We start from the raw sequence: 19,788 nt of genomic DNA, 5'->3' as shown, positions 1-19,788 counted from the left end.
GAGGTGTATTCCTTGGAGAAGTTGACGCTACCAATAATAGATATTCAAATAAATACACCAAGAATCACATACAAGTTGTAACTCTGTCCCCAGTAAGATTCATTTGGGGGCTTCGCTGTATGGGGAAATTAATTCAACGACAAATTCTGCCTTAATAATAAAGTTAAAGAGGTTTCCTTTACCATTTTGCATCCAATATAGCCAGCATATATTAGACATTGGAGAGATTTTGACTTGATATTGAATATTCTTGGACCTTCTATGAACTACAAGAAGAAATAAACCGCCATTTTTTTTTTACTGTATAAATACCAGAATATGCTGGGTGGGTGTTCAGCTTTATATAAAGGACAAACTCTAGGTAAAAATTCAGTTACAGGATAAATACTTTTTTTATGTGTTTTGAAGGTAATGAGGTGGGGAAAGTAATTATTATTATTGTTATTATTATTATTATTATTATTATTATTATTATTATTATTATTATTATTATCATTAGTAGTAGTAGTAGTAGTAGTATTAATAAATGTATTTTCTACAGTTAATTTTATCATTGGGGAAATTCCATATGAACAGATGGTACATTATTCTGGCTTTATATTACATTTTCTTTATTTTTCTTAGTTATTATCATTATTATTATTATTGTATTATGTATACAATTTCTTATCTAATTTTGTCTTTTTCTTTTTGTATGTACCGCTGGCAGGACAGTTGTATGTATATAATCTTAATGTACCTGTTTGTTCAATGTATTAAAGAAAATGTTGGCGGCCTCAATGTGTTTCGAGTTCTCTGACAGCACTTGAAGGCATCATGAGCCTTTTTTTTTTGTCCATGCGCGTTTTCTCGTATATTTTTAATTTGTGCTTCAATGTTTTTGACTTTAAATCCCAAAGTCAAGAAAATGAAATCATCCATAAATTATATATACATTTTAATTGTTCGACGAGGTTTTTTTTTTTAAGTGGCGTCATTTATGTTCAATAAACGCAAACAGTAGCTATTTTGGTACATCTGGCTTTCCGTAGAGGCGGAAGTAGCGTTTCACAACCAGCAGCAGGGCTCCGGCGTGACATTCACCGGGTACTCAGGGTTGTGTAAAGAAGAAATACGAGTACCCTGTGTCCGAGCCAGTAGTTGTCAAAATGAGAGTATTACAGGCGAGTCTGTCTTTGGCTAAAACGCATATTTTGGCACCAGGAAGCGTCACTCTTAAAAAGGTATCCGGAGCAGTCTGCAGTTTAACCGTTCTGACATTATACCTCTTCATGCTGCTCTACCATGACCCTGCTGTGTTTCACAATCGGTAAACAGACAGTAAGAGCTTTGAATATTGACCTTCCTCTGTTACAGGTGCTCATCAACAGCTGTCGGACATGTTCCTCTGGGATCATTCCCAACGAGAGGATCCGCAACATCGGCATCTCTGCTCACATTGACTCGGGGAAGACCACTCTGACCGAGCGTGTCCTCTATTACACCGGCAGGATAGCAGAGATCCATGAGGTGAGCTCTGGGACGGAGCTGCTGGTGTCAGGTGAGGTCAACAGCTGTACCGTTTGCATTCATGTGCGGTTTCCTCTCCTGCTGTGTGTAGGTGAAGGGGAAGGACGGTGTTGGAGCCACTATGGACTCTATGGAGCTGGAGAGGCAGAGAGGCATCACCATCCAGTCAGCTGCTACATACACCATGTGGAAGGATCATAACATCAACATCATTGACACACCAGGTACTGAGAGACCATCTGGGGTCCTAGGGGTCAAATGATTTGCATATGGGCCCCTGTTTGTGGTGATTTGGTTACATACACACAGCTGATAATGCAGGACTTTTCTTAAAGGGCTACTGAATGGTTTAGTGTTGCATATCAGTAAAGTTTGGAGATATGCAAGGGTACATTTAACACAATAATGGTCAGAATCTGAGCAGCAGAGGCTGAGATACCCTGACCTTTAGTCTCTAGTATGGGTCAACCTCCAACAGCAATGGATTGGACATTTCCCATGATCATACCTGATAGTGTCTTTCTATTACACCCTACCTGCCTGGTAAATGTACACGTCCTTCAAACCAAATGTTTGTAATGCAGGATCCCTGGTACAAATTTGTAGTCTTAAAGCCCAAGCCAAGATAACACTGATGATCGCAGTTCTCAGGCTTTGAAAGTAATCAGTAAAAAACATAGATGGAGGGCCCTTTTAAAGGTCCATACCATCCCAGGTAATACTGTGTTGGTGTAGAAGTATTACAGTGTCTAATACAGTGCTGCAGGGATGACATTTATTTGTAGGCCTACCTGGAAGTTAGCATCACCATAATTACCTTGACAAAAAGCGGGATTTTGCAAAACTATTGCAGAAGATAACCTCTGTCGCAAGCAAAAGTTAATGATACTTACATTTTTTGTTCAGTGAGATCATCTTTACAACTCAACACCACTTTTATGATTTCTTTGTGAAGTGTAACTTCAGTTGGCTTAAGTAAAAAGCTAACACTATAAACAAACTACACCAAAGTTGCATGACTTCAACATTGCCGCCACAATGAGGCTGTAAAGCTGTGTTCAGTGTGATGACGCTCTGTTGTCTCTCTGTAGAAGCGCTTAAATGATAACTAAAAGAGTGCCCCAGGAATGAGTCCTAAGTATGAAAATAAATTAGCATTTTAACACTCACGGTTCTTTGTTTCCAAATCAGTGGGTTTTTTGAATGGGTTTTTGGTGAGATGCCTGAAATATGGTCTGTGGTTAACACAAGCTTAAGAGACTCTCATGTTTTGTTCTACGACACAAAATTCATCAGTAAATACCCTATTTGTGAACTTCTATGTGTCTTAAAAAAGGCCATTGCTAACAAGTGGCTAAATGAGACTACAGAGTGTCATCACACTGAGTCACACTTCCGCGTTGGCCTACACAAAAACATTATCCCTGGGGCACTCTATTTTAAGGTTTTAGGATTCATTCACTCTGTTGTACCAGAGCTGCTTTGGTTTCCCTGACTTAATTTAAGTAGAAGTAATTGCACTTAGTTTAAACCTTTAATAGAGGGAAAACAAAAAGTTTTTAGTAAAATAACTCTTTCCTTTTGAAAGGAGAACATTGCATGACGTGTACGTCATGACTTAAAAAGGCAGAGAAGTCCCATTTCAAAATAAGTTGTTCTAAATAAAGAGGAAGCAACAAAATAAAGTGGAAAAAAAAAGTAAAATGCAGGTTTCATGTCTTTTCTTTACTGACTGTCCGTTCACTGTGAGTGGTCTCACATTATCCAGTCCAAACTGTAAGGGAAAGCTGTCAACATTTCTACCTTGTAATGTATGAATGTGTAGCTGCAGTAAATCAGGTATAAGTAAAAAAAATGCTGCAGAATGTGGAGCGTCGTGGTGCTGCTCACCATGTTATTGCAGCATCCTCGGTTTGACCCTATCTGTCTCAGTTTTTGTTTTTTCAATTCTTTGCTGTTTGTTAACGGCAGAAAACATTTTCACAGAAACATGTTTAAATGCTACAGAAAGTAAAAGAACAGACAAAATTACTCAACAGCAATTACGGCTGTAAATATAAATAGTTAGTTATAAGTCTGCTATCTCTAACCGTCCCTGTCCCTGTTGTTTCTCCAGGTCACGTGGACTTTACCATTGAAGTGGAGCGAGCGCTGCGTGTGCTGGACGGAGCCGTGCTGGTGTTGTGTGCGGTGGGGGGAGTCCAGTGTCAGACCATGACCGTGAACAGGCAGATGAAACGCTACAACGTCCCCTTCCTCACCTTCATCAACAAGCTGGACCGCATGGGAGCCAACCCTAGCAGAGCCCTGCAGCAGATGAGGTACATTACACTAACAGGGCACATGTACTGTCATGCATATGTACCAAAGTGCTCCTGATCAGCTACACATAGAGTCATGTCCTTGACATGTTCTACCTACCTAAACACTGTTGCAGACCAAGTACATCCCCTCATGGCAACAGGACTACCCCATGCAGGACAGTGCGCCATGCCAAAGAGCTCAAGGCATTTACCTCACCCCCAAAGTCCCCAGATCCCAATCTGATCGAGCATTCGTGGGATGTACCCGTGCCAATTCAGTACCACCAATCCACAACAGGGCCTCCTTGGATCATTCTTGTCTCTGACATGTCAAGGCATGGACACAGGACCTCTGGGGCATGTCCTGTAGTGGCTGGCACCAGGGTGTCAGCAGCGGATCCTTTGAGACCTGCAGATTGTGAGATTTGTGCCACCATGTTCTATGCATGCTCTATCAGAATGGGATCTTGGGAATTTGGAGGCCAGGTCGACACCTTGAGATCGTTGTCATGACCCTAAAGCCACTCCTGAGTAGTTTTTGCAGGGTGACATGGTGCATTGTCTTACTGTGAGAGGCACTGCCATGAAGGGGAGGGGTACTTGGTGATGATTAATGTTATTCACTTAATCCCCATGGTTTTAATGTTTTGGCTGATTGGTGTATCTCTCAGCTTTTTAATGTAACTTCTGCATGTGTCCTGTGTGCCTCTCCTAATCTTTTGCTAATTTACTAGACCAAACAAAAGATGTGGATGCAAGAAAAGTAGCAGGGAGCCTGGCTTCAGACTCATGCAGCTGTGTTTTACAAACAGTAACAGACTGAAGCTGACATGAAATCATCGTTCCACAAACAATGTTACAGTCAGCAGTGGTTTTCCTTCCTGTATTTTGTTCTCACCTCATCACCTCAGACTTCTTCTTTGCCTTCCTCAGAACCAAACTAAACCACAATGCAGCCTTTGTGAGCATCCCCATTGGCCTGGAGGATAACATGCGTGGCATCATCGACCTTGTGGAGGAGCGGAGCATGTATTTCGAGGGGCCTTTTGGGTGAGGGATTCCCCTTGTGGTAGCTTTATCATAATGAGATCTGTTTCTGTTTAAGTGTAAATTGGTCATTTTCATCTGCACTGTAATTGATGATGTAAATGATTCTTGAGCAGAGAGAATAATTTGCCATAAATGAGACTAACTGAAGCTTGGTGGCAAAAATCCTCAAGTTAATTTCTATCCCTGTTTCACAACTTCCAAGATTCTGTTCCTGATCAAGATGAAGCTGATTCACACCGTTTCTTCCTCTCTGCAGTCAAACTCTCCGCTATGATGAGATCCCGGCAGATTTCCGCGCTGAGGCTGCAGACCGCAGGGAGGAGCTGGTGGAGTGTGTGGCTAATGCTGATGAAATCTTGGGAGAGATGTTCTTGGAGGAGAAGATTCCAACTACAGAGGAGCTGAAGGTTTGTGTCTTTAAAGAAAGAGAACGTGTGTTTTCAGATAATTATAAAAAAAGCCTTCAGTGTTTATGGAGACATGCTTGTATTTTTGTTTTCAGTGACAAAACTGAGCCAAACGAATCTTTCTCAGTACAAGGATTAGCACTTCACTTCCTGTCATGACTCATAGTTGACACATCATAAGTATAAAAAAAAGCTTTTCACAATAATTTCTTGACATCACAAGTAAACAAGATGAAAGACTCTGCAGCCACGCTTGAGCTAAGTGCTAACATCAGCATGCTAACAGCTGGTATAATGTTAACCAAGTTCACCATTTTAAGCCCCTTTTACACTGCCTCATCTAGGCAGCAATTTTACATGTAATTTTGCCTCGCCGTGCTGTGTTAACTGTAGAGATATCTGTATAAAAATGCATAGAAGGCAAGTTCTTGGCAATCTGTCTCATAGTTGTCAAGACATTTCATTAAAAGCCAAAAATATTAACTAATCCAATCAAAACTGAAACGGCAGTCCGTCACTACTCTCTGAGATATAACAATCTGGACCAAAGTAGTGACCCTAGCCATGCTAATAAAGATAAGGCATCTGTTAGGGCGACCTCTGCCTCATCAGGTAGAGTGTGCGCCCCATGTAGGCTGCGTCCTTTGTAGCGGCCTGGGTTCAGTTCCAACCTGTGGCCCTTTGCTGCGTGTCATCCCCACTCTGGCACCCCCTTTCCTGTCACCTGCTAGCTGTTGTGTAATAGAGGCAAAAGCCCTGAAATTAATCTTTAAAAAAAGGCATCTAAGATTTAATTTTGACCAATATTTTCTTAAAACATGGCATTGAGCCTCATTCACAAATCTGTGCTTTAACCATGCGTCTGAATGTTTACCACTCAAATCTGGGATTCATCAGTATTTTCTTACCTGAATTTGTTCATGCTTTGCAAACAAATTTGACTTGCCTTGTCACAAACTGGCTCAGTATGTGACAAGAAGGGAGTCCACACAAGATTTACTTAAAACAAGCTGAATTTATTAGGGGGCGTCACACCCCCCCTCTTAAGATCAAGGTTCCACCTTGACATCTGAAACACAAAACATACAGAACTTGAAACAACATTTCCACTTTTGACTTGAGTCTACCAAGTGTCCCCCTTTACATTGGACGAGCCATCATACAAACTTGCTTCCGTGTTAACAGTGACCTAAATCTCCACCCACCACCAGCTATCTTACCAGATCAAATCCCTCACCCAGCAACCTTGGATCCAGAGGAGTAATTTAAGAATGAGAAATTTACTGGCATCAGAAGCTATTGCATGGGAAAAGGGTCACAACAGAACCAATGGCTAGTTACAAAGACTTATGGAAAACGTTTGGAACAATACCCACCTCAGAATGCAGATTTGTATCTTGCAGGAATTCAGTAACGTGGGTACAAAGCAGTGAGGTAGAGTCAGCAGGAGATTGTTAAACCCACAACCTAAAGTACACATCAAAATGTTGCTTTCAGAATGAGCACCAAAGCTCATCACATTCTTACAAGGTGGCCTGCAACCAGACAAAGCACAGGTCAGGATGCTCTGCCTATTCAGAATTACAGCTTCTCAAAGCACACTGAACTGGTATTACATAAGTGCTAAACCAAAGTAGCATACCCAAAGGTTCCTCTAAACAAAAGGCTCACTAGCCAACCAAGTCATCCCAAGACGCACATAAAGAGAACCAAGCTACAACAAAGCTCACATGCAAAACCAAACAAAGCATGAGCTGTAGCACTTATCACCAAAATTAGCAGGCCAAGCTACCAAATTGCAGATACGAACAACAAAGTTAGTCAACCATTTACTCACTGCCACTGTTTCTTACCAACCAAATTCTACCACATACCTAGCAGCATGCCCAGCTTAAACAGTTGATAGTGCAACTTACCATCAATACCAATATCAGACAGAGGACATTTATTCAGCAACACTGGCCACAATTTAAGATTACAAACCCACAAGAACAAGTTCACAGGAACATGTGCAATGGTGAAATCAAATAACCACAGAGCTCAGGCTCCCCAGCTCTAACTGGTCACACTTACTAGCTAATTAATCTCAAACCTAGTCTTCGGACAGATACTGGTGGTGGGTACTTATGCACTGGTTCCACCGGAACCCAAAAGGCAACCAGAAACTGACGACCCTCAGGAAACCAGGGAAATGCTCAAGACAATGTCTTCAACCACATTCTCCGCCACACTAAGTGAAAACAACAAACTGGTTGATCTCCTGTTGAGATCAACCACTTCAGCCTACAGAGGGGTGCGTGGCTCTTCAAACTGATGTGGCTGTATTCACCAGTTACATGCACCAGTACTTTTGTTTTTCAATTTTCCAAATACATGAGTTTGCAATCAAAGAAAGGGGGAACCAAATGCTGCCCCCTTCCAACATCCCCAAAAATGAACCACACAAAGAACTAAAACAAAAATCCTTGTGTGATACTCCCAAAAGTCTCAATCACAATGCTAATACCAAAACACTTTAAACTGTACTACTCAAAAGTGCTTATACTCATTTTAGCATTCATAAACTACAAGTCACAAACCAGATTGATCATATATAACAAATCAAGCCTAATGTGTAACACTAAGGCAAGATTTAGCCTTACCAAACGGATCGGACGAGCCCCCATTTGTCACAAACTGGCTTAGAGTATGTGACAAGAAGGGAGTCCACGCAAGATTTACTTAAAACAAGCTGAATTTATTAAACTAAAATTAACTTAAATAATCAATGGAGTGTGTAGATTAGCAAAGTCAGTCATGAAAGCCATGCATGGGTGAGTGTCAGGTGTTCTGTGGAGGTGTTGAAGGTGCAAACCAAAACCAAAGATGCTCAGTGGATGTCAGCTGAAAGGAAGGGAGAGACCAAGTGAACAAATGAGGCAGCTTTTATAGCTTGGAAGCCCAGGTGAGCCTAATCAAGGTAACGACCCTCCCACGTCAGCCAGCTGCTTGATGAGACTGGCTGAAACATTCTCAAAGACATTGGGAGGGGAGTCACAGCCTCACAACATGTGTGCGCACAGATGATAAAAGCCCGGCTGTCTGGGAAAATAAATACACCTTTTAGTTAGATGCACAACATGTTGAAACAGCATTCATTTAAAAAAAAGCTTTAATAGACAGCAATATTTAAAGCTTTCAATTTCCTAACCCATCAGTCAAATGTATTAAATAACTATGAAATTATCTTTAATTTCTAAAAAATGAATCCTCATCTGTTATTATCATACAGTGAGGTATATGGAAATGTCTGTATTGAAATGAAACAGCTTTGGTTTTCATTATTTTTATTTACTTTGCCTATAATGATCGGCTGGTCCCACCAATTTCTAGTGCCATGAAATTATTATTATTATTGTTGTTAACAGGCATCTAGGTTATGTAATAGATTCTGATCAACCTCATGAACCAATTGTATTTTCTTGTGGAGGGAAATAGGGATGTGGCGGTATGCTGATTGCAAATAATGGCCAGGTGTCTGTCAACATACAGATGGTGGTAATAACAGAATTGCCCCATGCACATGTATCATGAATTTGATTGAATTTGTATTTTTGACGTGCTCACTCATTTTATGTGCAAAATTAGATCACTTCTACGCACTTATTATTGAATGAGGCCCAATGTCTTTTCATTTACAGGTCCAGTGTGTAGGAGATATAATGACTATGTTTTCATTAGTTTATAATCACCTGAAAATGGGTATCATTGTGTGTTCGTTACCTTAGAATGAGCCTTTTATATCTACAAATGGAGCAGGCTCTCTTCCTTAGAGTCCGCCATGGTCTTCTACAGTAGCCCAGAACAGCCAAACCAAACACTGGCCTCAAAGGTCACACATGTTGAGACCTTAATTTCAACAGTGGAGACCTTCAAAAACCATTTAAGTTCTTTTATTGAATATGTCTAAATTGGGACATGAACGCTGTGTATGAATAAAGAATAAACATAATTTTGTTGCCCAACACTCAATCTCTCGTTATGTCACTGTCCTCCAGGCTGCGATCCGCAGGGCCACAGTGCAGCGTCTCTTCACTCCAGTGTTGGTGGGCACAGCGTTGAAAAATAAGGGGGTCCAGCCTCTACTGGACGCTGTCCTGGATTACCTCCCGAACCCCACTGAAGTCAAAAACTATGCTATCCTCAATGAAGAGTGAGTATTGACCAAAGTTACTCTATATTATCTATCATGAGGATTTTTTTTTTTGCACTAATGCCGGTGTGTTTGTGACTGTGTTAGAGATGGCAGTGAAACATCAAAGATTCAAATGGACCCGACAAGAGACTCCTCAAACCCCTTTGTTGGTCTGGCCTTCAAACTGGAGGTACGATACTATTCCTTTTCTTTAATTCTGCATTTTAGCTTAACAGGAAGGTCTTAATCTGCTTTGTTGTTTCCTGTTGTGTTTCTCATTATCAGGCGGGGCGGTTTGGCCAGCTGACATACGTGCGGGTGTACCAGGGCTGTCTGAAGAAGGGGGAGTACATCTATAACACACGCTCGAGCAAGAAAGTCAGAGTTCAGAGGCTCGTGCGCCTCCACGCCGACCAGATGGAGGTGAGAACAAGCCGTACGTCAGCAGGCTGTCAGAGGTCACAGTTTTCCATCCGCGGTTTGCAGTTTAAGCAGCAGAGGAGCATGACTGGTCAGAATGGTTAGGTTCCTCTTTTGGCGCCAGTCAAGTGTGGAGATAACAAACCACATCCCCCATGGCACCAAAGTTTCCATTCTTCTTATATCAAAACAAAACATGAAGCTGTTTATTATTCAGGCCAATATTTCAGTCATCAAGTATGACTTTTAAATCAACCTAGTCTTGAAACATAAGCATCTTGTCCTCTTATATATTTTTTTTTATCTGTGCTGTTTTCAGGATGTGGATCAAGTTTATGCAGGAGATATTTGTGCTCTGTTTGGGATTGACTGTGCCAGCGGAGACACTTTTACATCCAGGACCAGCGCCAATCTCTCCATGGTGTGTAACTTAATAGAAATTATTCTTCTTTTGTTCTTCCCTCTAAGATATGAGGAGAATCTTTTGTTCAATTGTTATTGTGTCTACAGGAGTCTATTCACATCCCAGAGCCTGTCATTTCCATGTCAATGAAGCCCACCAACAAGGTAAAAAAACACTTTAATTTACTTATAAGTCTTGTAAAAATCTATTCAGCCATTAACTCTTCTCTCCTCTTGTTATTCTTCTTCCAACCAGAACGATATGGATAAATTCTCCAAAGGCATTAACCGTTTCACCAGGGAAGACCCGACGTTTAGGGTGCATTTTGACACTGAGAGCAAAGAAACCATCATCTCAGGCATGGGCGAGCTGCATCTTGAAATCTACTCCCAGGTAGTTAGAAGATGTTCTGCACGTTTAAAAGTGTACAGTGCAGGAATTGTCGTCTAGTCGGCTCGTGCTTTTTATTAAGTCTGAACGTCACCTGCGCGCTGTGCCCAGACACGTCCCAAACACGACAAAATAAGAAGAAAATAAGAGCCTCTGCAGCAAAATACACCACCACACTCTTCTAGTGGGTCATAAGTGATGATTGAGAGGGATTTATGTGAGTCTATACATTGTTTTTTAAAGGAAAATCCTGCAAAGTATATCTTTAATACATGATATCCTGCAATAAAGGAGACAAATCCTGACATGTTTAATCGTTCTGATGGTGCTTTGTATCCAATTAGTCTTGATTTGTGGAGGTTTGGAGCTGTCAGGTGTAACCAGGGTCTCTGCAAGTCCTTTGAAGGTCTAAAATCTGATAAATATTAGGCCTTAAAAGTCATTTAATAGTTTTAAGTGACGTCTTAATTGCCTAAAACATTTTATCTAATTTAATTGGTCTATTTTTTAATTTCCTTTTGTCAAAATGATTTACATAAAGTCTACATTTCAGATGTAAAAAGTCTTTAGACCTACCACTAAACCTAATACCTGGTACTTACCTGTCTGCAAAGTATATATTAATAAAACATATGTTAACCTAACACACCCTTGCACAGGACCATATACATACTACTTACCTTTGTACTTAGGTAGGTGAAATGTCTTTAAAAGCATTACATTTAATTGTTTGACACCGCCATTTGGTGCTACTTTGTCTTTGGCAAGTACCAAAAAATGTTGATATGTCTGAGGTTCAGTGTTTCTGGAGTGAAGCTCTAGCTGAGATCTCCAAGCCGTCTCTAAATGGGATTTATCAATCGTGAAAAAAGCTTTTAAGTCATGTATGAATAAAGTGTGACTTTGAAGCTGATATATCTGACCCATGTTTTTGTTGTTTCAGAGGATGGAGAGGGAATACAATTGTCCCTGCATCATGGGAAAACCCAAAGTGGCTTTCAGAGAGACGATCACCAGTCCTGTACAGTAAGTGCTGATCTCCTAAAACACACACACACACACACACACACTGAACAGTGTAAACTGAGGCAACAGTCTGTATAAACAGTTTATTTTGGCTAAAATACAACAGCAACCAAAAGTATTACAAACACAGCACCATGTAAGCACGTCCTCATTACATGTGATGGCTTTCTGCTTGCAGCCTTTATGCTCCAATATTTGAATACAAGGTGTGAACATCAAGATGTTGTTTTTGGTTGTTAAAGCAGTGTGATGGATGTCAGCAGTTCAGTTTGTGTGTGGAGGTTTTTTACACTCGTGGCAGTGCGGCAGCTGCTCCATCTGCAGCACTTTGACTCCCTCTGGAGGAGACCAGGTGAACAGCAGCTTCCAGTGAATGATTTCCTGAAAGAAATAATGCAGATTGTCAGATTATCAGGGGGTAATAATTATATTATAATAAGAGATATCAGACAGTAAAACTGTATCACATTGTGCATATCTAGCATGAGAGTAAGTGTCCCAAGATGCCACTAGTGCTGAAGTTATTACCAGCTTTAGTAAAGGATTATAAAACAAGTGTTTACCTGTGACACCATCTCATGCAGAAGTGTGTGACAGTCAAACTTCAGCTGGTTGTTCTCACTCGCCTGCAGCAGATAAAGGAAAAATAAGCCAATATTAGGCACCAAGTCCAATACAACTGTTACATCCTCGGTTCATTTGCAGCTTCCTTTATGTCATTATTATCCATCTCTTTACTTATCAGTCGAGGATTAATGAGCAGATTTAATGACAGACAGAAGAAACCTACCAGCTGAGTGATGTTGGCCACCTGAGCCATGTTGTACACAGTGTTTTCAGTGGATTCATTCAGCATGACGAAGCTGGAGGCCACGGTGCAGAGGTGCCAGAAGGGCTCCATGTCGGGCTCAATGTGACCATGGCTGTCTGTCGGTCAGAACGTCAGTGTGTTACATACATATAGCTACTGTAGGCTATGCTTGTCTGTATCCTGGAGATTTCACCATCAGGGGTCAAAATGTCAGCCATTTGTGTTGCGTTAATATTTTTCAGAGAGACACTGAGGTCACTCAGAAACCACAAATACTAACAGTGATGAAATTCCCAAAAGCTGCAATTTCAAACTGCCGATGTTGTGCAAGATGTGACTTTGTGCGATGACTAGCAGCAGTTTTGTTTTCCTGTACATACCAGGTAGATATTCTGCAGACACTGGTGTTTGGCTCCCCTTGTACTTTTGGTATAAGGCCTCTTCTTGAGCTTTACTGTTATTTGTAAGGAGATCCCCACACGAGGCCTGGACCTCTGGCGAGCGCTGTGGTTCTCCCTTTGGAAACAAAACCTCCGCAGAGCATTTCTCTGTAGTCTGGATCAGTGTTTTAAAAAAAGGAGGGGTTAGTGGATTAAAAATGAGCAAATAAAGGAAAGGCAGGTTTGGCAATAAAAAAAGCTGCTAGTATTCCTCATAAAGGCGTAGTCCATGTGTTACCATGGCAGCCAGTGAGTCAGGGTTTGACCACATTGCCTCATTTTATCGTCTGTTTAGTTAAATCTCGTAAAACCTGTTCACTTTAAAGTCAGAGATTATCTGCTTTAAACAAACTGCCTGAGAACCCGGTGCAATAAATAATCATATCTTACATTGCTGATTCTCTCTCGCACTGAAATCTCCAGCTGATACTTTCTCCCAGAGTCCACATCCTATAAGAGAAATCAGAAATAACCACAGTTGACAGAAGATAGAAAATTCACTGTGAAATTAACAATAACAGTTGAACTTCAGCTGACCTCTGCGTTTCCCCTGTGGACTTCATGCATGCCGAACAGCCTGTATGGAGAGCCGTGGCGGGTGTTGAGGTAGTGCTGGACCACCTGGGCTGCCCTGCGAGCCGGGTAGTGATTAGGGTTCAGCTCTCCAGTCTCCATCACCTCTTCAATCTCTTCATCCACTAATACTTCCTGATGTTATTCCAGAGGAGACAAGAAAGCACAGTTAGTGAGAAAGGAAAGACAGTGATGGGCTTCAGATCCCTGGGGGACTTTGCCCTCAGGTGTCTGCAGGGTGGAGCTATTTCTCCAGTTGGTTTGTCTCCACATAAAAACTAAATAAAAAGCTTTAGACACAAGGACAGCTTCACTGAGCAAAGTGAAAAGGATAGTAAATATGAAGAAGCCTTGGAAACAGCACATGGTGAAGAGGTGCACAGCTGAAAGATGAATTAAATAAAGAAGTCTGATCTTGCCTGTAACTGAAATGCTCCAACCTCCCAGCCTGTAACTTTGTCAGGTGGAAAGTTTTATCTGACCAGCGCTTCTCATGGGAGGGGAAAGATCACTTCCCACTTCCTATTACACCAGAGCTCTTTGAGGACTGCCCCCTGTTCTTTTAAAGAGACAGAGCTCTTTCCTGTTTGCTCTGCTCCCCTTCGAATCAGCTTTACACAACAGGCAAATGTGGATCAGTGCTGCAGCCGTCCACTATTTCAACTGCAACAAAATTATGAGGGACATTTCAAATGTCAGTAATTGATGAGCAAGAGATTTAATATATTTTATGACACACACCGATGTGTTTTTTTAAAAGGCAACACTGATGAGGTCTAATACTTTTCAGCCATACTGGTAGATGCCAGAGTCTTTGTGTAACTTTCTATTCAAGAAAAACATGATGCATGTTTTTTTCTGTCGCTGAAGTTACAGTTGTGGCATGTGATTTACTTCAAGAGAAAGACCAAGATGCCAAAAATTGTCTTTAATAATCGTGCACTAATGCCTGTAATTCTTAAAGTTACTATTACTTGTACTTTTTGTAGTACCGATCAAAATTGTAAGAAATTCAAAAGTTTTTCTTGGCATTTATATTCATTCATTCATTTTCCCCCTGTTGGGGTTGGCAGGGGCTGGAGTCTATCCCAGCTGACATTGGGCGAGAGGCAGGGTACACCCTGGACAGGTCACCAGACTATCACAGGGCTGACACATAGAGACAGACAACCATTCACACTCACATTCACACCTACGACCAATTTAGAGTCACCAGTTAACCTGCATGTCTTTGGACTGTGGGAGGAAGCCGAAGTACCTGGAGAAAACCCCACGCTGACACTGCTGCTGTGAGGCGACAATGCTAACCACTGCACCACTGTGCCGCCCATTTGCAGCTATAATGTCGCCTAAATTAGGTGTCATTTAGGTACTGACAGATGATGGTGCTGTAATTTGATTGGTGCATCTGTTTTTGGTTGCAACTAAAGACTGTTCAATATATCACTTTGGTGCCAACAGCAACACAGACAGTGTGGCCTCCATCACCAATAGAGTTGCTCAAACACCCCTAAACACTCAGGACTCTGCTGCCCTTTTCTCTGCAGGTTTGACTTCACCCATAAGAAGCAGTCTGGCGGCTCTGGGCAGTACGGTAAAGTTATTGGAGTCCTTGAGCCTCTTGAGCCAGAGCATAGCACCAAGCTGGAGTTTGAAGACCAGACCGTTGGAACAAACGTCCCTAAGCAGTTTATACCAGCTGTTGAAAAGGTTTGTTTTTTAACTTAAATGTTGTCACAGTGAAAGTACAGCTATAGGGATGTTAAATCGAAGTGATTTGAACACAAAGTGAAAGCCATGCTCTTGTCTTTCATGGCTTGTTTCTTCCCATCGTGCTGCAGGGCTTCAGGGATGGCTGTGAGAAGGGGCCACTGAGCGGGCACAAGATCTCAGGAGTCAGGTTCGTCCTGGAAGACGGAGCGAATCACTTGGTGGACTCCAATGAGATCTCCTTCATCCGGGCAGGAGAGGGTGCTCTAAAGCAAGGTGAGGGTCATGTTAGATCACACCTACTCTACCATTCATCTCTTTTGTTTTCAGCGTATATTAACGCTGGTTTCTATTTGTTCTCCTCAGCTATGGAAAAGGCCAACGCGATCATCCTGGAGCCGATCATGTCTGTGGAAGTCGTAGCACCTCAGGAGTTTCAGGGAGCAGTCATTGCTGGTGTAAACCGTCGGCACGGTGTCATCACAGGACAGGATGGAGCTGAGGGATACTTCACTCTGTACGCTGATGTGAGTCCAGTTTGTCCACGCTTCACATACAGCTTCACACACAGCATTTATCTGCAACCTTTTAGCGTACAGCATTTGTTCTCACATACTTCATCACCATTTAATTTCATCCTGTTTTCCCCAACAGATTCCACTAAATGACATGTTTGGCTACGCCACAGAACTACGCTCCTGCACTGAAGTAAGTTTGACCTCACAACACCCTATATGTGCAGTATAACGGTTGTCCATTATAGTCTACGTAGAGTGAATGCTTTTCCCTGTGTTCATCAATCTCTAATTTACACTTTCAAAATTAGTCTGATAACACAAGTTAAGACAAAGTGCTATTTAAACTCCTGTTTTAATAATACACAATACAGCACTGGCTTACACTGCTGAGCCAGAAGGCAGAGCTCTCAATTCACCAGTCCATCTGCGTTCTGACCCTCATCTGCGGTTGTGAGTTTTTGATAGTGACCAAAAGAATGACATTGTGTATACAAAGGGCCGAAATCCGTTTTCTCTGCAGGGTGGCTGGGCTCAGCCTTAGAGATAGGGTAAGGAGCTCAGACATCCACAGGGAGTTTTGGGGAAAGCTGCTGCTCCTTCTCATCGAAAGGGGTCAGTTTAGGTGGTTCAGACATCTGATCAAGATGCCTCCTGGGCGCCTCCCGTTAGGCCTGGTAGGAGGCCCTGGGCAGACCCAGAACACGCTGGAGGGATTATATATCTCATCTGGCCTTGAACGTCTCGGGATCCCCCGAGGAGCCTCAAAGTGTTGGGAAGAGGAAGTACCTTGATCAGCGTGCTGACTCTGTGACTCGGCCCCAGATAAGCAGATTAAAATGAATAGACGGACAATATGTTTAGTCTCCCTGATAGAGACCTCACACTTTGTGATACATTAATCTTGTATGGGTGTGTTTACTTAGCACTGTGCTTTACTGCTTCGGATGTTCAGTTCTAGCATCTGTTGATAAGAACATTGATTGGAAAAAAATACAGGGATTTGCATTGTCCCCCATATAGCCTGAGACTCCGCAAACCCCTCTCTGCTGCTCAGAAATCTTATTGTTTGGAGCTCATGGTATTAACTGAAGTAGACTCAGATGAGTATCCACATGGTGATACTGTGAACTGCTCAGAAAGCTTTTGGTGAGGGAATCAAGCGAGCTGGATGTCGTCAAAAGCAAGATAAGTATAGTGAGAGACTGAACGAACACCCCTACACAGAGTGCCTCTACGCCTGTACGTCACAGCCTGCAGAACAGCTCTGCTCCAACATGTGACTTATAAGTGAACCTAATCCAGACAATCACAACCAAATTCATACAAATACCCAAATATTCAGATAACACTCTTGAGTTATGCAGTGATGTAGTTTTCAGAGAAGTTAACAGGACTATCTTATGGCTGTGTTCATCATTGTTTCCATGGACACCATTAATAAACAAGGCTGCACAGCCACACCATGTAAATTATTTTGACTTTTTCCTCACTTAATTACATTTTGTTTTGTTTTTTTTTAATAAAAAAATAATAAACACATGTGAATAACAGTAATATAACATTATTACTTTAAAATTTTAGGGTAAAATAATATTAGTATAGGTAGCACTGGTTCATTTACTTCCTCTTTGGGCAGAGATGTTTGACAGTAGAACGTCTTCCATCTTTCTTCATAGGGCTTAAGTTCTCTTTTTTTAGTTCTTTGGTAAACTGTACAGGAAATCCATTCTGTTACTGTAGGGTTACAGGTATACAGTTATTTAAGCAATATCACACGAGAGGGAGTGATGTTGTACTGTGATATTGTCACGGCTGTGATTCGGTCGTAGGCACGAGGCTGCAGTTCAACAGTTAAATAAGCAAGGCTGATTAAGAAATGTTGAAAAATGAGGACAAAATAGATCATTTAAGCATTTTATTTGTCTTCTGCCAACAAAAAATAGTTCCCTCAGGACTCCGCTGTCACCGTTGCTATGTAACGCAGACATGGTGCACCAGGCACTTACTCTTTATACACATTTATCTGCATGTTTCCATTAATTGTGCAGCCGGTGAAATAAGTCTCTGGTGACTGCATAGTGGACTGTCGCTTCACAGGCACAGCCGACTCTGCCTTCTGATTTGACAGTATGTTGCTTTTCTCCAAGTCATTGAGCTCCGCTGATGAAACACTGACAAACCTGGATGTGTGCTCAGATGGATTCAGCTTCTCCTCTCCCTCATCTTCCTCTGATGACCATTCATAGTTCAATTCAAAACTTATTTTAGGAAATAAATCCATATTTTTGGCTGTTTGACAGTGGATGAATTAATTAGCCTACAACGCAACTGCTGACCTAACTGACACTAACCGTCAGTTTTGATTTGATTGTTGATTGGAAACAGCTGTGAGGCGGAGTGATACATACACAGTGAAATAACCGTGATGTTGTACTCCAATATCGTCACGGTTTTACTGTCTCTCGACCAATCAGATTGCATACAACAAACTGTTGTATAATTAAAAATAAATGTCAGAATCTGAAAAACATTGCACTGTCTCAGCAGCGCAGCTTGAATATTTGAAGTTGTCTGAGTTTGATGTTAATTTTTATGAGCTACAGTACCTAGCTACAATCGTATGGCAATTATTTCGGTACTCTGATGTCAAACATGGTCTGAAAAAGTGGCTGAAACGTCTGGAATAGGGTTGCAGTAGTATAACAGTTTCACAGTATACCACTGGTAGTAAAATGAACAGTTATCATACTGTCTATATTTGCTCATCTATGGTATTAAAAATAAAATGCAACCGAACAGAGTCTCTTATTTTCAAAAGGGCGACTTGTCACATAAATGTCCTTAAAAAATGGTTTCAATTATAAATTATAATAAAGAGTCTGTTCAGCAAAAAATATAAATATATTTTCATTCTTTTAAAAGGTACATTGAAACTGATACCACTACTACTACTAATAGAACAATTGTGTAATACCATGACACGGCAATATTTTCATTGTGCCGTCAAAATCTCATACCGTTGCAACCCTAGTATTTTGATATGAAACGTGTAGGAACCCTGATTATGGAGGAGTCCAAACAACTCTTATAGTACATTAGAATTTCACAAACTAACATTGGGATTGTTTATCCAGGGAAAAGGCGAGTACACCATGGAGTACAGCAGATACCAGCCCTGCCTGCCAGCCTCACAAGAGGAACTCATCCACAAATACTTGGAGGCGACAGGACAGCTGCCTGTGAAGAAGAACAAGTGGAAGAGCTGAAAACTGTCAAATATACCCAGATGTGTACTACTGGACTTTAACATGACCGCCGACCCTCATCTTTACACACATTTCCTGCCCATCATCAACCGTGACTCGACAATGAGGCTTTGATTTGTGGAGCCATGAAAAACTGACATGTTACTCGTGTTTTGTAGTTGAAGCTACTTTTTCCCTCCCTGATGTTTGACCCCTGTTGGAAGCATATTTATTATCTTGATTTTAACACCATTTGACCTTGTTGGTAAGGAAAGCTCAGTGTTTTGATTTGAGCTTGTTATGGCTTTTGTACCATGTACAGAACGGCCCTGATCTAAGAATGAGTGCAGCAAAGATACGTCTGTCTTTTAAAGTTTGGTTCTGTACGGATTATTTACATGTCAAACAACTTCTTACAAACACTTGATTCTTGGAAACGCACTTCTTTTCTTGTGCAGCAGTATTCTGGTCATTTGTAGATCTTCTACATGAGCAGTACATTTGCACACCAGGACACACGATTACACACCAAAGTTATTGCAGCTAGTTCCTCCTCACCTGTCCAGTGATCTCATTTTCCTCCTCCACCTCTGGTACGCTGTTTGGATGAGCCGTAACGTCCACCGAGTCAGCTTCAGGCATGACCGTCACAATGGGGCTCCCAGTTACCCCAGTTAACACAGCCAGAACGACGACAACGATTCTCAGGCTCATCATAGTAAGCTGTAAAACACAGATGCTGTGGAAAAGGGGAAAAAACACTTCTGTAAAGGAGCGCAGGAAGCAAACTGACCTTCCTGTCAGTATGG

At 41.5% G+C, this 19,788-nt stretch overlaps 2 protein-coding genes across 2 annotated transcripts; one reads left to right on the top strand and one right to left on the bottom strand.

Annotated features, from left to right (window-relative positions):
* Positions 1-1,026: 1,026 nt before the first annotated feature.
* gfm1 (G elongation factor, mitochondrial 1) lies at positions 1,027-19,416 on the top strand. The gene is made up of 18 exons (XM_033631235.2): positions 1,027-1,223; positions 1,357-1,509; positions 1,601-1,733; positions 3,626-3,830; positions 4,746-4,862; positions 5,119-5,269; positions 9,307-9,461; positions 9,549-9,633; positions 9,729-9,866; positions 10,183-10,284; positions 10,374-10,430; positions 10,522-10,659; positions 11,600-11,682; positions 15,054-15,216; positions 15,348-15,492; positions 15,583-15,743; positions 15,871-15,924; positions 18,869-19,416. The coding sequence occupies exons 1-18, from the start codon at positions 1,149-1,151 to the stop codon at positions 18,998-19,000; spliced, it is 2,247 nt and encodes a 748-aa protein (XP_033487126.1). The 5' UTR covers positions 1,027-1,148; the 3' UTR covers positions 19,001-19,416.
* lxn (latexin) lies at positions 11,751-19,788 on the bottom strand. Its single transcript, XM_033631237.2, has 8 exons — positions 19,773-19,788; positions 19,538-19,702; positions 13,471-13,641; positions 13,324-13,383; positions 12,874-13,048; positions 12,473-12,609; positions 12,246-12,308; positions 11,751-12,063 (listed from the first exon to the last, which is right to left on the bottom strand). The coding sequence occupies exons 2-8, from the start codon at positions 19,694-19,696 to the stop codon at positions 11,947-11,949; spliced, it is 882 nt and encodes a 293-aa protein (XP_033487128.1). The 5' UTR covers positions 19,697-19,702; positions 19,773-19,788; the 3' UTR covers positions 11,751-11,946.

The sequence above is a fragment of the Epinephelus lanceolatus genome, chromosome 4, assembly GCF_041903045.1.
Source record: "Epinephelus lanceolatus isolate andai-2023 chromosome 4, ASM4190304v1, whole genome shotgun sequence".
Taxonomy (NCBI): Eukaryota; Metazoa; Chordata; class Actinopteri; order Perciformes; family Serranidae; genus Epinephelus; species Epinephelus lanceolatus.
The sequence above is the reverse complement of the archived record's forward strand: the minus strand, read 5'-3'. Positions and strand labels throughout refer to the sequence as shown.

Excerpts from the sequence above, each read along its gene's own strand:
- lxn (XM_033631237.2), bottom strand. The coding sequence starts at position 19,696 with ATGATGAGCCTGAGAATCGTTGTCGTCGTTCTGGCTGTGTTAACTGGG. Across the intron at positions 13,642-19,537 it reads AAAATGAGATCACTGGACAG|GAAGTATTAGTGGATGAAGA; the intron begins GTGAGGAGGAAC and ends GAATAACATCAG. Across the intron at positions 12,610-12,873 it reads GTCTGCAGAATATCTACCTG|ACAGCCATGGTCACATTGAG; the intron begins GTATGTACAGGA and ends TCTGACCGACAG.
- gfm1 (XM_033631235.2), top strand. The coding sequence starts at position 1,149 with ATGAGAGTATTACAGGCGAGTCTGTCTTTGGCTAAAACGCATATTTTG. Across the intron at positions 9,462-9,548 it reads TATGCTATCCTCAATGAAGA|AGATGGCAGTGAAACATCAA; the intron begins GTGAGTATTGAC and ends TGACTGTGTTAG. Across the intron at positions 10,431-10,521 it reads CAATGAAGCCCACCAACAAG|AACGATATGGATAAATTCTC; the intron begins GTAAAAAAACAC and ends TCTTCCAACCAG.